Here is a 16,596-nt window from a genome sequence, read left to right as displayed (position 1 = left end):
TAGCTGTGTGTGCAGCTATATGTGTGTGCGCACAGCTATATGTGTGTGTGCAGCTGTATGGGTGTGTGTGCAGCTGCATGTATATGTGTGTAGCTGTATGTGTGTGTAGCTGTATGCATATGTGTGTGTATGTGCGGCAGTATGTGTGTATGTAGCTGTATGTGTGTGTGTATCTGTATGTGTGTGTAGCTGTATGGGTATGTGTAGCTGTATGTATATGTGTGTAGCTGTATGTATATGTATGTGTGTGCAGCTGTATAGGTATGTGTAGCTGTATGTATATGTATGTGCACAGTATGGGTGTGTGTAGCTCTATGTATATGTGTGTGTGTGTGTGTGTGTGGCTATATGTGTGTATGTAGCCATATGTGTGTGTGTAGCTGTATGTGTGTGGAGCTGTACGGGTATGTGTAGCTGTATGTATATGTGTGTGCAGCTGTATGTATGTATGGGTGTGTGTAGCTGTATGTATGTGTGTAGTTGTGTATGTGTGTGTGCAGCTGTATGTGTGTAGCTGTATGTGTGTAACTGTATGTATATGTGTGTGTGTGCAGCTGTATGTGTGTGTAGCTGTATGTGTGGAGCTGTATGTGTGTGTACGTGAGAGAAAGAATATATTTTTACCCAATGACCACATGTAATATTCTATTCCATTCAAAACTGTAAGTTGCCAGACTTCTTTCAAATCCACAAAATCTGAACCTGCTTAGTTTCTCATATGTTACCCTAATTATAGTCCTTATTTCCATCTCTGCAATACACTGTATTGACTAATTTTGTCCCGTCTCAGTTCATCTGCTCCTGAAGTCCTCCTTCATGCCTTTGACCGTTCTAGACTCTGCTGTTCTAATGCACTCCCACTTTCTACTCTCTATATTTGCAAACATCCAAAACTCTGCTTCCCATTGTCTTTTTTCCCCCGTAGAAAGGCAACAGAGATAGACTATTGTGTATTGTCCAAAGGTTTGGATTTAAAGGATAGAAAGTGGGAAGGGCTCTGTATGGTCCCTTTAAGCTGACAGGGCGGTTCTGTGAAAGACTATCAGGCAGTTACAGAGTGAGTCTGAGCTGAGCTTCCTGATTCAGTGTTACCTCCAGCCTCTCGGTGGACAGTGTGCCTGTTCCCCGGGCACAGAGATGGAACCGCTAGCAGCAGTAGCTGACCCGGAGCCAGATGACCACCTGAGCCGGGTGAAGGCGCTAACTGCAAAGTTAAATTTGCAGACGCGCAGACCCTCGTTCGCGGAATGGCAGCAGAAACTGGAGAGCGAGCCTTGGAAAAGTGGCGAGAGCTGGCAGGTCCAGTCAGGACCAGGCAGTGACAGTAACATCACCCTGAGCCAGGGAGTGAGCAGCAACAATGACATCTCCCTCACCAGCATCTGTGGCTTCGCCAATATCGGAGAGGCGTTGGAATGGCTCAGGAAGGAGCTGGTGAGTATTGGAGAGTCATTAACCAGGATGACAGATCCTACGGGGGGGGGGGGGGGGGGGGGGAGCATTTGATAACCAAAATGGCCATGTGATTTACCGACAAAGAATCTAATCACCTCTCAACTTTTTTTTGATAACAACAAAAACTTTTAAGAACACGCAACACAGTGTGCTCCCTGCTGGAGCTTACCTGTCGGTTTGGAGATCAGACAGAACTCCAATGATCTCACAGACAGACAGCTGCCTGCCTACCATGTGAAAAGCTGCCTCTCCCTGTTGTTGTTTTTGGCAGCACACCGGTCCCTGTCTGCTCTGAGCCCAGGCAGGTTCCCCCAGGCTGCTCGCTGTGCTCTGGCTGAGGAGTAAGGAGCTCAGACCCCACACTCAGCCTGAGCCTCCAATCTCCCGTCAGTGTTACTGTCACTGAGCAGCCCGGGCTTTTGTTTCACTGAGCGGACTCTCCCATTCATTTCCTGACATTGCTGGGCCGGCCCTGAGTGTTTGCCCTGTGTCCTGTGGCCCGGGTGGTCACTGCAGAATGGACCCTCCAGTAGCAGCTGCCTCGTCCGCTCCTATTGAACCAGAAAGTCACCGTTTGCAGAGTCGGATGTAGCTGGAGGCAAGGGAAGGGCTCCCAGACTGGATTTGAAAAGGGGATTGAGACTCTGTCTGAACCGTGTGTAAACTTGCAGCCCCTCCGCGGGGTTAGCTCTGACATTGAATTCCCCAGCTCCCACTGCTCCCATTAAGGAAGGATTCTCCAGCATTTCCTCTCCCAGAGTAAGGCAGCATCACTTCAAGCCGAACTTCCGCGTGAACAGCTCAGGGCAGAGCAGCCCCTCAGTAGGAACTGCAGACCCACCCCTCCACCCCCACCGGTTCTTTACTCCAGACTCCTCCGTTGTAGATGCACTTTGGGGACTGAGTTATTTACATCTTCCGCTGAGCAATCAATGATTCAAAAACTTTGGTCAAATGCTTTACGTGAGTCTTTTTGTTATTAATGTCGGAGGACCACCTCCCGTATCATCAATTGGGAACATTTTCAAAATGAGAATAGGTGTTTTCATCAAACTGTTCAGAAGTGTTATTACACAGCTCCTGGCTCCGAGATAGGGGCAATACCACAAAAGCCTCCTCAGAATGGGTACAGGTAGTTTTAATCAGCCTGCTCAGACACACTGTGATACTGCTGGAGTTGTTGGGACTTGAACCCAGACTCTCCAATCTGGAGGTGGGCACCACAAACACCTTCAGACAATGTGTATACCTATTTTTCTAAACAATCTGTTCAGAGATGTTTTCCCACACCTCCGGAGCAGGTTGGATCAGAGTCAGAGACACTACCAATGTGCCCACAAGACCCTGCAGGCTAGATCTTAAGATTGACTCATTATTTGTTTTACATGATGCTTGAGCCTAGATTAGAACATAGAACATAGAACATAGAAGAATACAGCGCAGTACAGGCCCTTTGGCCCTCGATGTTGCGCCGATCCAAGCCCACCTAACCTATACTAACCCACTATCCTCCATATACCTATCCAATGCCCGCTTAAATGCCCATAAAGAGGGAGAGTCCACCACTGCTACTGGCAGGGCATTCCATGAACTTACGACTCGCTGAGTGAAGAACCTACCCCTAACTTCAGTCCTATATCTACCCCCCCTTAATTTAAAGCTATGCCCCCTTGTAATACCCGACTCCATACGCGGGAAAAGGTTCACACTGTCAACCCTATCTAACCCCCTAATCATCTTGTACACAAGAGTGGTGCTGGAAAAGCACAGCAGGTCAGGCAGCATCCGAGGAGCAGGAAAATTGACATTTCGGGCAAAAGCCCTTCATCAGGGATGAAGGCAGGGAGCCTTTGGAGTGAGGGATAAGATCCTTGAGCCATCAGGTATCTGATGTGAATTTGATTTGAAATTGGTTTAACATACTGGTGGAGTGAAAATTTGCAACACGTTTCAAACTCGCAATCTTCCTGTTTCAGTGATATTCTCCATCTTCACCCAGCTCAATCTGCCCTCAATTCCTTCTTCAGTGCCCAAAGCTAGTCTCCATATACTGCCCAGTTACTGGCACTGTCCCTCTGACATTACCATGTTGGAACTTCCATTCATCATACCCCCCCCCCCCCCCACCCCAAAACCAACTTTTCAGTCTCTATCCTAATGGAATTTGCCATCTATTCATTTTTTTTTCCCATTCCTCTCCCCCTTTACTGTTTCTCAACAAACTTTTCTCACAGTAATTATAGTTACTACAAGCAAGAATGTATTTCTTTGGAAGAATTCCTTCCCAGAACAATTGGACATTAAGGCCATTTCCACTAACTCTCTGATATTTATGACCATTGAGAAATGGAAAGGATTCTGGATTAAAAGCTGTGACAATTGATTCCACTGAATGAGGAGTCCAGAATGTGGGGGTCACCCAATGTGATTTTAATACACTCAACACCAATCCACATCCCTGACCCTTTCAATTCATTCAAACAGGGTTAAAATCATTGGTCATTTGGTCATTTTGGATTGGCTTTAGTTAATATTGTTTATAATAGTGTTTTTATTATTAACATTTGTTAATTTAGACAAATATTTTCAGAGCCCATTATGCACCTGTGGTGGTAATTCCCTTTATCTCTGAAGCATAACATTGTGACATTTATGTTCAATTCATCTTGTAATAAAGAATAGCATTCCATTTGCCTTTTTAATTCCTAGCTGTAGTTTCATACTAACTTTTTGTGACTCATGCACACGAACACTAAGATCCCTCTCCACTTCCATTCTCCATTTAAATAATACTCTTCATTTATTCTTTCTGTGAAAGTGAACAATTCACATTTTCCAACATTATACTGCATCTGCTAGAGTTTTGCTCACTTGCTCATCCCATTGATATTTGTTTGCTCTTACATCCTCCTTGCAATGTACTTTCAACCTATCTTGGTGGCATCTACAAATTTAGTTACCTTCTCTTATTTAATTGATTATAGCTTGTGAAGAGCCGAGGCCCCAGCACAGCACAAAACTGTCTAGGACTCCATTCATTGTATCTGCTAATTGGTCAAAGAACCATTTATAACTTGTCTGTTCTGCTGGCCAGCCAATCCTCTCCCTATGTCCTTATGTTAGCCCCTTACACCATGTACTTCTATTTGACATCCATAATCCTATCAAATGCAAATATAGTTTTTAATAGGCTCCTCTTTCTCTACAGTGCATCCAACTCATTCAAAAACTCCAATAAATGGAACCATAGAAGCCCCACAGTGTGAAAGCAGGCCATTCGGCCCAAACAGACCCCCTAAAGAGCATCCCACACAGACCCATGCCTGCATTCCCCGTAGCTAATCCACCTAACCTATATATCTTTGGATTGTGGGAGGAAACTCACCCAGACATGGGGACAATATGCAAATCCCACACAAACAGTCATCCAAGGCTGGGGTCAAACCCAGGTCCCTGATGCTGTGGGGCAGTAGTGCTAACCACTGAGCCACTGTACCACCCCTTGTGTCAATGTTTTCTCTTACACAAAACCATTCAGACTCTTCCTAAATATCTTTACTTTTCAAAGTGTCCAGCTGTAGCTTCATTAAAGATCAATTCTAATAACTTTATTGAGTGAAGGTGCCTTTACTCTGATGTCAGTATTTAGTCCTGTCACATTACACAATACCAAATCTTTTACCAAATCTGTTCTCTTGCTAGTTTCAGAACATGCTGGTCTAAGAAATGATCTCAAAAACATTTCTTTCTCCCTCCTTTGTTTCAGCTGTTGCACTCCCTGACCATGAATAAGGAAGGGAGTGGACTGAATTAAAACATGCAAATTAAAATAAAAATTACATTCATATAGCCTCTTTCAACTAACAAATATTTCTGAACTTTTGAATTGTACTTACTTCTGCATAGATGCGGAGCAGCTAATTTGCAAAAAAAAAGGCACAGAGAGTGATGGATTAATGATCAGACACTCTGTGTTCATGATATTGGTTGAAGGAGAAATATTTGCTCAAGGTCACAAAGGGACACACTCCTATTCTTCTTGAAATAGTACCATGGAATCTTTCACATCCACCTGACAGGGCAGGCAAGCCTCAGTTTAATTCTTGAATAGAGGCAAAACATTGGATGCTGGAGATCCAAAATCAAAACTCCTGTTGATGCTGAATTTTAAGGCTCTCCAAGCCACTCTTTATCCCAAGACATTCTATAGTTTGGCATTCCATCTCTTTAATGAGAGAACCCTTGAGTTCTTTCCCAGATTTCTGATGAAACTCAATTGACTATTCCCTGTGTTAATAATTTTGGGATGCTCATTAGCAGCTTTGGGATTCCTGGTCAGAATTGAAGATCATGGATAGCGTTTGTTAACCACCCTCAATGGTTGCTGCTTGTGATTGGTGGGTTCAGTGGAATCAAAAACATATTTCTCCATTCTCTTTCTTCATTGAAGGGGTGGAACTCCTCAACTGATGCAGCATGCACTAGATCACCTTCATGGTCAAAGAATGTGACCAGATCAAGGAGTTCTTCATCCAATCAATGATCTGCCTCTGTGAACATTACATTTTCTCTCACTCTCTCCTAAAGAGCAAATTAAAATGTTGAACTTCACCTAGTGGCTGTATGACAATACTATGGCTTTAAGAGGTGCCATTTGTCCTCTTTTTTCATAATGCAAGGTTGATACAGAGGTACAAAGCCAATAAAGTAACAGCTGGTAATATCTTGGGTCTTTTTAAAATTAGAACAATAGCAGCAGCCTGAATGGGTGGGGTCAAGCTCCCACAGAACCAGGATTTTTAGTTTTAGCTTTCAGCAGTTACTGGGGTCTCGAGGCTGGATGTGGAAGCTTTTATTCCTCTCTTTGTTACAGTTAAAAGCTGGGTTCTCTTCCTGCTGCTAGAATTGCATGTGAGACAATCTATTTTACTGAATTTGCCTTTGCCAGGGGTGTGTTTATGGGATCTTACTATATTCTTTCAGTTAATTTGTAGTACTTAATATGAATATTATTTTGTTAAGCATTTTGATAGAGTTACAGTTAAGCTAATTTTCTTTTTTTCTATATTTTAACTGTAATACAAAAATAAAGTGTGTTTTGTTTAAATTTAAATAATTTGACCAATTGAATTGCATCTGGAATGCACATCTTACACTTATCTTTAAACAAGAAAAAGTTAGGGTCTGGCCTATCTCCTTAATATATGTTGAGGGGGTTTGGTCTAGTCCATAATAGCTGGTTCCTGATATCCTTGGAACAACCTGTTCTCCACTTCTTCTAGGCATTTTTCAAAGCGAGTGAAAGATTAGCATCCTCATCCTTTGAGTACGGGGATGGAGTTTCATCATTAATGTCTGGCTGTGTTGGAAATTAGTCCAGTTTAATCCCCGATGTGGCCAGTGAATGAAACAGGTTCATAAGAACATAAAGTCGAACATTCCAGAGAGATACTGAGTTTGCTTTTGTCTGCTAATTGTGGGGAATTTCTAGAAGCAGCCAACTTGCTCATTCTGTGTTCGATAGTAGCAATTTAAATCCAGCAAGAGGCCAAGTAAAAAAAAAGAATACAAGCAAGGCAATGTCTGGACAATACACCGGTAAAAGTGCACTGCCCTGGAGCCAAACCATCATTGTCAACTTGGTCACGTTTGTGAACCGAAAGGTTCTCACCATCTCCGAGAGAAAGCAGTCACAGAATGAGGAGGGCTGCCTGTCCGTCATTGTTTCTGGTTCATGTTGTGTTAGGAAAGCTCCACAACAATGCCAAACCTGACTCACCAGTGATACTGAAGGCCACATATAACATAATATAGACTATTTTCAGGTGGTTTGATGAAATCATTCAACATTTCCACCTATAACACTGAGGTTTAAAAATTGATCCCATCAGGTTACAACTGTCTAAGATGCAAGAGTTACCAAAAGCCAAGAGATAGCCTTAGGGGGTAGGGTGGGGGGTGGGGGTGCAGCATGTGGACCCACAAGATCATTTCTGGCATGTAGATATCATAGTTAGTGTCTCAAAACCTAATTTTAAACTGCAGTCAGTGACTGAAACTGTTGGGTTTTGAACAGCTTTAATTATTAGTCAGTCTGCTATTAAAACAGAAAAGTAGATCACATAAACAATCCCAGGCTTAACTAACACCTGTTTCTGATCTTAATCTCTCTCATAAGTCTGGATTCTGGAAAATATTCTTTATTTTGCCAGCAAGGTGAACCGATTCCCAATTTACAAGTATTACACGTTCAACTCTAATGCAATGCATCTGAGCTTCTGCAAGATTGACTTCTGTCCACACTCAACTGAGAAACCTCCACTGAACTGTGTGTGTGTGTGTGTGAGTGTGTGTGTCTGTGTGTGTGTGTGTGAGTGTGTGTGTGTGTGTGAGTGTGTGTGAGAGTGTGTGTGTGTGTGAGTGTGTGTGTGAGAGTGTGTGTGTGTGTGAGAGTGTGTGATTGTGTGTGCGTGTGTGTGAGTGTGTGTGTGTGAGAGTGTGTGTGTGTGAGTGTGAGTGTGTGTGTGAGTGTGAGTGTGTGTGTGTGTGTGAGTGTGTGAGTGAGTGAGTGTGTGTGTGTGTGTGAGAGTGTGTGTGAGTGTGTGTGTGAGAGTGCACTGCAAGCCATTCCTTTGAATTTTGAATGGGTTAATAAGACCTATTTTGTTTTAACCCGAGAGAATTTGCTGTGGGTCATTTTGTAAATTGGAATTCACAAACAGAGTTGATGAAACACATCACCTCTATTTTAAAAGGGAAAAGAAAATGACAAAAGAAAATAAATTAAAACTCACCTCTGTTATAGACAGAAGAAGTTAACAATAAAATAATTCAAATCACCCCTCCTGCTTGTCCATGTTAAACAGGATAGTCTATTTGCAAAGTGCAGCTTAATTAGGTAATGGAGAAAGTGAGGTCTGCAGATGGAGATCAGAGTTGAGAGTGTGTTGCTGGAAAAGCACAGAGTCTGAGGAGCAGGGGAAATCGACGTTTCGGGCCAGAGCCCTTCATCATGATGAAGGGTTCCAGCCTGAAATGTCAATTCTCCTCGTCCTCAGATGCTTCCTGACCTGCTGTGCTTTTTCAGCAACACACTCTCGACTCTAATTAGATAATATCAGGTCTTCTTCAGACTGTACAAATTCTGACAGAGCTTCATCCAAAACCCTGTTCCCATTAGAGCTTACCTTTTAAAGATTCATACTGGCACTTATTTGCAAAGTGTATAAATCATTAAACAATTGAATAATGGCCCTTTCTGGTTCCTGATTGCACGAATTAAACTTTGCTGGATCCATATTGGGATTGTGCCTTAGTCTGAAGCACGAGTTAAACGCCTGTGTTTCCTCATCATTGTATTTTACATTTTCTTCATTTATGCTTTGTCTGATGAGGATGGCATTCACTCTGCAGCTGATTGCATACTTGCTCATGAAATTTGCCTGGCTTTTTATCAAGGCCCGAGGCAGTGCGGTATTTGCTCAGATGTGGCCAGGGCCAGTTTCCCTGTTATCTATCTGGTCAGGGATTGCTGCATGGTCTAAATGGTCTGGTAAAGGCAAGACTTTTCCCATCATTGGATATACTTGCTATGTGAGTGATGACAACCTAAACCATTTTGTTTTCTTGCTCATTTTCAGCTTCTGCGAGTTTCCTCTCTTGCACTGTTTTCCCTCTGATATACATTACCTCATTACTCTCTGTGGCTGACTAAAGCTCATGCTGCTCACTCCATGGGCTCTTGCTATCTACTGTCTGGTGCCCAACTGGGTCTCTGTCCCCTGCTGCTACCTGTTGCTGTGAGCTTCCCATCAGGTATCACCCCCCGTTCTGTGTTTGTCTCATTGGGCTGGCCTCATTCCTCCCTCATAGCACTTTACAGCTGCTGGGCTTTGCTTTTGACACTCCTTTCTACTAGCGTTCTGGTCACTAACAGCCACCATGTAGGAAGATTAGGATTGTATTCAGGTGAATGAATACCACCTGGTTTTATTAAATGCAAGTACATCCATGGTCCACCTCCCTATGATCTGGCAACACTATAACATGGTGCCTCCCCTACTTGTTCAGTAACTAATTTCAGAGTAAAGGTATAGTTAATCTTTACTCCACAGAGCTAGAATCATGATTAGAAATTAAAGATATTTTCCTGCTCTGTGATGTTGGTATCTGGACAGCATAAAGTTCTGATCATTAGTTAAAAAATAACCAGACAGTTTGCTAAACTCTGCTGAAAAATGTGTTGCTGGAAAAGCGCAGCAGGTCAGGCAGCATCCAAGGAGTAGGAGAATCGACGTTTCGGGCATAAGCCCTTCTTCAGGAATTTGCTAAACTCTGCCTTTTAACCACATGGACTGCAGTGGTTCAAGAAGGCAGCTCATCACCATCTTCTCAAGGGTAACTAGAGATGAGTATAAAATGCTGACCCAGCCAGCAACACTAATGTCCTACTAGTGAATTTAAAACAAAAGCTATCAAGGTATCTGTGCTCCTCCAATGACTGCCTCTTGAGCACTCTGCAACTCTTCAGCCACCTCCGGAAGCTTTACTGTCTACTATCTCGCCTTCTCCTCCCCTCTCCCCTCCTTTGATATGCTTCTTAAAACCAGACCTTTGGAGTGGTGTTTTGGCCACCTGTATCCTTATTTAGTTTAATGTGAATGGTTTTCTAATTCCACTTCTGTGAAGAGATTCCAATCTGAGATAAACACAATGTTAAACAATAGGGAATCATGGGAACAAGCAGGAAAGTGGAGTAGAGGCCATGGTCATGTTGATATTGGAGCAGGCCCAAAAGGCTATGATCTATTCCTTCTCCAACTTTTGCTCTTACAAAATGCCCAGTTGGTTTTCTTATGTTAAAAGTGCCATGTAAATGCAAGTTGCCACTGTTGCTGTTCTAAGTGTTTTTTTGATGTAGACACATTAGGCAATGTAGTGCCCAAGGGGAAAGGCGGCTCTATCCAGAAACACTAAAAACTCATAAAAGAGAAATCGATAAATCTTTTTAAAACATCAAAATTTTAAAGGATTGCAGGGAAAGCGCATGAGAATGTGACCAATAGCCAATACATTCAGAGAAGCAGCACAGATGGAATTATCAAAAATCCAGTGATTTTATCTGCAGATCTGAGATATAGTGATCTGTATTTTTGACTCCCAAAAAGTTAAATAAAATCTTATCTGGCTTTGACTAAAGTTTTGCTACGAGCAATTAAATGGTTCATGGAACCATCTTTTAAATTAAATACTGTTAATATTTTATCCATTTGGTTTGACTTCTCTTAAAAATAAGAATGCTTTCATTGGTAAATATTTATAGCTTTGCTTTGTTCTTTCAGCGAGAGATGCAGTCTTCAGATCATCAGCTTGCTCGGAAGCTAATTTGTCTCAGGAGAGAGATTCACAGACTAAAGGTGGAGCAGATCTGTCATCAGCACAAGGAGATGTTGGATGATGTAACGTACGAACTGGAGGAATGTGAAGAAGAGTCAGACTTACTCTTGGATATTCCCCTGAAAGCTGTATTCAGTCTTTCCACACCACTTAAACATATCGGAGTGACTAAAATGAACATTAACTCCAGAAGGTTCTCTCTTTCCTGATCTAAGATAGAGTCGATTAATCTTTAGACTATTAATAAAAAAAAGTTTGATCACACTGTGAGGGGATTGTGCATTGCAACATTACCTGTAAGTTATAGCTGGAGTCAATTTTCAACTCCACTTCAATTAGAAGTCGTATGACATGAATTTGGAAAGTCCTGTGGGTCACATGCAGAGTGGAACTAAAGGTTGTGCAGTTTAATGAAGCTGAGATGATGAGGGTAATGCTGATGGAGCTGTGCATTGTATTTGTTTTGTGCTTTGTCTCACTGATGAATGTTATTAGTGATGAAGGTGATGGACGCCTCATTAAATTCTCAAGGGCCATCGTTATCAACACATGGACAAACACACCCCTAAATCTTACAACATATTCTGTACATAAACATTTATCATAATCTACTCTGCCAATAACAAAGATAATTAGATTTATCTGCATTTTTGTTCACATTTTGGTTAGAAATATGCTTATGTAAAATCAAATACTGGTATTCCAACTTGGGCACTGCACTGTATTAGAAAACGTTTTTCAGTCTGATTAGTAAACTTCCAAAAAAAAAGCCTCAAAACTAATAAAATTATATCATAAAGTGCTTTTCATTTTCATTCTGCATGACGTAAAGATCGTGGTTAACTGAAGCACTAAAAGTACAAATAAAATGTACCAGTATGTTGTTGTTGGTGGGCAATGGCATTGTAGTGAAGGTGACAACCAGAAATTAAAAGTAAATCCTACTTTTTGAGAGCTTGCTGTGAGTAGTCAGGAATGGTCAGAGTGACAGGGGATGGAGATCCCAGAGATACAGCCTGGGGCAGTCCTGAGCTGGAGTAGGGGATGGATGGTGTCCCTGAGCACACAGTGTTCTTGCTGCAGCGTTACAGTGAGAGTTACCGGGGCAACCCGAGGGGCAGCATTGAAGGGGTAGAGTGCCCTCGAAGTGGATCAGAGATGGGCCCAGGACAGTTGTTTGAGGCTGACACAGGTCAGATGCCAATGTCTGTGGATGTGGGTCATGTGTAGCCTGCCCTCAGATGTTGGTAACACCCAGTGACCAAGATGGAGTTTCTTTGGAGCAAACAGTGAGCTGAAGTCACCAGGAATCCGCACCAACCTCCATGTGGAGATTTCTTAATGTTCAACTTGTTTAGTGTATTTGGTAAAATGAGAATTTGAATAATAATGTGATGGAATATGCCCCACTTGCCTGGATGGGTGCACCTTCAACAGCACTCAAGAAGCTCAAAACCATCCAGGACAAAGCAACTCCCGCTTGATTGGCACCACACCCACAAACATCCACTCCCTTCACCATTGACACTCAGTAGCAGCAGTGTCACTATATACAAGATGCTCTGCAGAAATCCACCAAAGCTCCTTAGACAGCACCTTCCAAACCAATGACCACTTCCATCTAGAAGCACAAGTACAGCAGGTACATGGCAACACCATCCCCTGCAATTTTCTTTCCAAGCCACTCACCATCCTTGACATATATCACTGTTTCCTCGCTGTTGCTGGGTCAGATCCTGGAATGGAGGAGAAAGTGAGGTCTGCAGATGCTGGAGATCAAAGTTGAAACTTTATTGCTGGAACAGCGCAGCAGGTCAGGCAGCATCCAGGGAACAGGACATTCGACGTTTCGGGCACAGGCCCTTCTTCAGGAAGAAGGGCCTGTGCCCGAAACGTCGAATCTCCTGTTCCCTGGATGCTGCCTGACCTGCTGCGCTGTTCCAGCAATAAAGTTTCAACACAGATCCTGGAATGGCCTTCCTAACAGTATTGTGGGTCTATGTGCAGTGGTTCAAGAAGGCAGCTCACCCCCACCTTCTCCAGGGTCAACTAGGGATGGGTAATAAATGCTGCTTCAGTCAACAATATCCATATCCTGTGAGTGAATAAAAAGGTTTTCTTAGGTTAACTAAAAGAGTGAATTTATCAATTATTACATTCAGGAAAAATTAATAATGCAATACAGATAGAAACAGATTGAAAATAGGAGGGGTGTCTAAAAATTAAGTTTAAAAATGGCTATGCAGATATGTCTTTGAATTGTTTATGAACAGCAGATATGGTGACATTGAGGACAATGGTAAACAGACAATTTTCCAGATTCTTGGTTTTAGATTTATAGAAAATCCTTTTTACTGTTTTTTTAAAATTGATTTGCAATACATGGAGTGAGAATTTCATTACCTGCAACACAGGTGTAACAAGGGGATAATTCTCTGACTGTGACTTTAACAGCATGCCAATACTCAAGCCCTCGCAAGTACACGTGAGAGAGTTCAGTCTTACTTCAATAGATTTGAAATTAACTTTTACCTCCCTGTCCTTTTGTATTTTTCAAAGAGGAAAAAACAAAACGTGTCTCCAGTCTGGAATATAATCTTCAGACAATGACTTGCTGGTGAGCAGGGGATCATTGACCCCTCAGTATCTTTGTGGTGAAAAGAGATCACTGCCCAGTCTATTGACACTTTAAAAGTTCCATTCCATCAGTATCCGTCTCACTCTCTCTCTCTCTCCAGATAGCCACTTAATTTACATGCACTACCAGTTTTGATTGTATCAGCCCTCTTTTTAAAAACACATCTTGCAATTACAAGTTAAAGACATCCATAGTATTTTGGCGTTCTGACCTGTTGTTATAACACATTTTAATTCTGCAAGTCTTTTGAGGCAAAATATATCTTTAACAATGATGCAGAATGGACAACAGCAAATCAACAGCCAGATGATAATTGTTTACCTTCCAATGGGAAGAAACTGATCTGTGATTTGAAAAATGTGTCAAAAGCAAAAATGTTGCTTTGCATTAATCCAAGGAGACAATGAATTTATAAATATTTAAATTACTCTATACATATCAAAATGTAGTTTCATTACTGTACAGAAAAACAAATCTGCCCATTGCATCCACTGTGAGGTACCTTTCCCACTGAATACAAATTTAAAGAAAAAAAAAATTACTTAGCTGTCACTGATTCTTAGAATTCAAGAATGTAACAGACATTTTAAAAGAAATTATAAGGAAGAAAGTAAGAGCTTTATAGGGTCTTTGCAAGATAGAAATGTGCTGAAATGATGAAAAAAATCTCAGGTTAAGACATCTGTTCACCACAATCTTAAACCGCTATATGGGAACTACATGTTTCACTGTGTGTAAATGTAGGCTTGTGACAATAGGCAATAAAACAGGGGATAGGCAATTTCACGTGTAGCTTCAATATCTTAACAACACTGTACTTTTCAGTGGTGTGAGGTGCTGGTGTTGGACTGGGGTGGACAAAGTCAGAAGTCACAGGACACCTTTGAGGAGGGAGGAGTGCTTCGAAAGCTTGTGATTTCAAATAAACCTGATGGACTATAACCTGATGTCTTCTAACACTATTCGCTGTGTTATAATTAGGGAGCAAGGAATTGGTTTCCCCGTTTAACATCAGTACAGGTTGACTGACGGCCATGAATCATTGTGCAATGCTTTTTATTCATTCATGGGTTGAGGGTGTTGCTGGAAGGGCCAGCATTTGTTGCCCATCCATAATCCCTCCGGAGAAAGTGCTGTTAGTGAGCTGCCATTGTGAACTGCAAAGCGACTGTTTCTTTGAAAACAAAAGAGGCACTGCAAAGAGTAAATGGAATCTTGCTGTGGTAGTGGGACTCTCACCTGTTGGCTAAACAGATGGTGAGAGAATCTCAGAGCTTCTATTCAGGAAGGCACAGACTTATAAATCAGGCAGTGCATGGCCACCAATGGTCCTTTCCCTGAAATCAAGATTCCCCAGGGTGGATGTCCCATCTCTCAGCCAATCAGAAACTGGCAGCTCTTGCACTCACTGGCACCACTGAGGAAAAGGTGGGCACACCTCAGGAGATGAGGATTGTGGAGGGCCAAGGAGAAGATTAGTGATGGAGAGAGGGAGGCTACACGAGGTGGGAGCCATGTGGAGAAAGGGCCTAAGGGCTTTTAAAGCAATGATAGGGTGATGGCTGTCTCTGCGTGCCCCCTTCTTGAGGTCCAGTCCATCAATCAATCTCTTGGTTGCCTTTGGCTGAGGGAGCCCCTCCCCTGAGCTGTTGAGTGGTCCACACAGTTTGACCATCATGAAACCACATGGCAACAGGCCAACTGCAGTTGTGAGAATCCCAGTGACGATGGGGCAAAGCTCCTAAATGGAATTGACCAATGGAGGGCCTCGGTTTGGGCAGGAGGAGGAGGTTGGCCTTGGGCTTTCCCAGCAAGACCCCTACTCTGATGGAGGTGGCTGGGTCTTGCTACAACCCACTCACTGAATTAAATGCCCATACTATTTCCAGATTCACCGCCAAAAAGAGCAGAACGTTCTGCCGTTACCTCTGGTTCTTTTCACAGATACTGTCAGAGCTGCATTTTCAGCATCTCCTGTGCTTTTCTTTAATGTCTTTGTAAGTCTTGTCAGACAGAATCTGCCATTAGACATTCAAAATCACTGGAGCTAAGGCATTATGCTGCAGACCTTAACTTATCTAGATCTCTTCGGAATTCCTGCCTGGAACTGACCATTCGTGAATGTAGTTATTCGAGATTAGTGCGCTGTTTCCCTTTGCAACTGGAGGTGGGGGCAGCTAATTGGCTCACACAGGAGATGAGTTGGAATTTACTGCAGTGAGGAAATAGGCAAGAGAGGGGGCCTCAGGGGCTGTTTGGAAGGAGATGGAGACATGTGCTTCGATAGAGAATATTGAGAAAGGTACAAGTTAGATCTGAGCTTCACAAGGAACTTAGGAGGTAAGGGAGTGCCAGAGTGAGGTGAGTGATTAGAAAAGCAAAGTAGAAAGAATAAATAATTGGTGAGAATTAGTGACTGGAAGCAGAGAACAGGAGAAGAAGGTTGAAGTAATGTGTGGGAGTGCCAGTCAAAATGTAGTCACAAATCGACATGGAGATGACTCAGGTTTCATGGTATCAGTAAAGATTAGAATCGACAAGCCCCGGTTGTAAGTAAAGGACAGGGAGGACCCAGCAAGTGAAAGGTCAAAGTGAACAGAAGTTCTACAGTGTATTGTTCTCATGGACAACACACTCATTTTGGAATTACCATCACAAAAGACTCTTCAATTGTCCCCTACTCTATATCTATCCAAAAACATCGTGGTTAATGAAAAAAGGCCGAATTGTCCTTTGTCCCTCGACAACACAGCACCAAGAATTAAGTCCAAGTTAATGCTAGCAACGGCCAAAATCCCCCCCAAAAGCCAAATATTGCAGATGCTGCAGGTCTGAAAAAAAGGCAGAGAATGCGGGAGAGACTTCACAGGTCTGTGTTAATGTTTCAAGTTCAGGTGACTCATTTTCTGCTTTACTACCTCAAGGGATCAATATTTGAATTCCACAATTTCAGGTCCTGAGCACATTTGCCTATTCTCCATTTTTCTTAAATTCACAACACCACCCAGTCCCCCTGAACCCCACAGCCTTGTCATGTTTCTGTTAGGCTTACATTTCTCTCAGTAGAGAGAACCCATTCTCTCCTTTTTTTACCATAATTCACATCC

At 42.5% G+C, this 16,596-nt stretch overlaps 1 protein-coding gene across 1 annotated transcript; it reads left to right on the top strand.

The window, feature by feature from the left end:
• The first annotated feature begins 1,027 nt into the window (after positions 1-1,027).
• Positions 1,028-11,653, top strand: fam167b (family with sequence similarity 167 member B). Its single transcript, XM_043717139.2, has 2 exons — positions 1,028-1,434; positions 10,797-11,653. Exons 1-2 carry the CDS (start codon positions 1,138-1,140, stop codon positions 11,058-11,060), a joined length of 561 nt encoding a protein of 186 aa, XP_043573074.1. The 5' UTR covers positions 1,028-1,137; the 3' UTR covers positions 11,061-11,653.
• Positions 11,654-16,596: the final 4,943 nt, after the last annotated feature.

Source organism: Chiloscyllium plagiosum, unplaced genomic scaffold (genome assembly GCF_037043375.1).
Source record: "Chiloscyllium plagiosum isolate Xiang-an unplaced genomic scaffold, Cpla_swu_hap1 HiC_scaffold_30, whole genome shotgun sequence".
In the NCBI taxonomy this organism is placed as follows: Eukaryota; Metazoa; Chordata; class Chondrichthyes; order Orectolobiformes; family Hemiscylliidae; genus Chiloscyllium; species Chiloscyllium plagiosum.
This window is presented reverse-complemented; position numbering and strand designations above follow the sequence as displayed.

Excerpts from the sequence above, each read along its gene's own strand:
- fam167b (XM_043717139.2), top strand. The coding sequence starts at position 1,138 with ATGGAACCGCTAGCAGCAGTAGCTGACCCGGAGCCAGATGACCACCTG. Across the intron at positions 1,435-10,796 it reads AATGGCTCAGGAAGGAGCTG|CGAGAGATGCAGTCTTCAGA; the intron begins GTGAGTATTGGA and ends TTGTTCTTTCAG.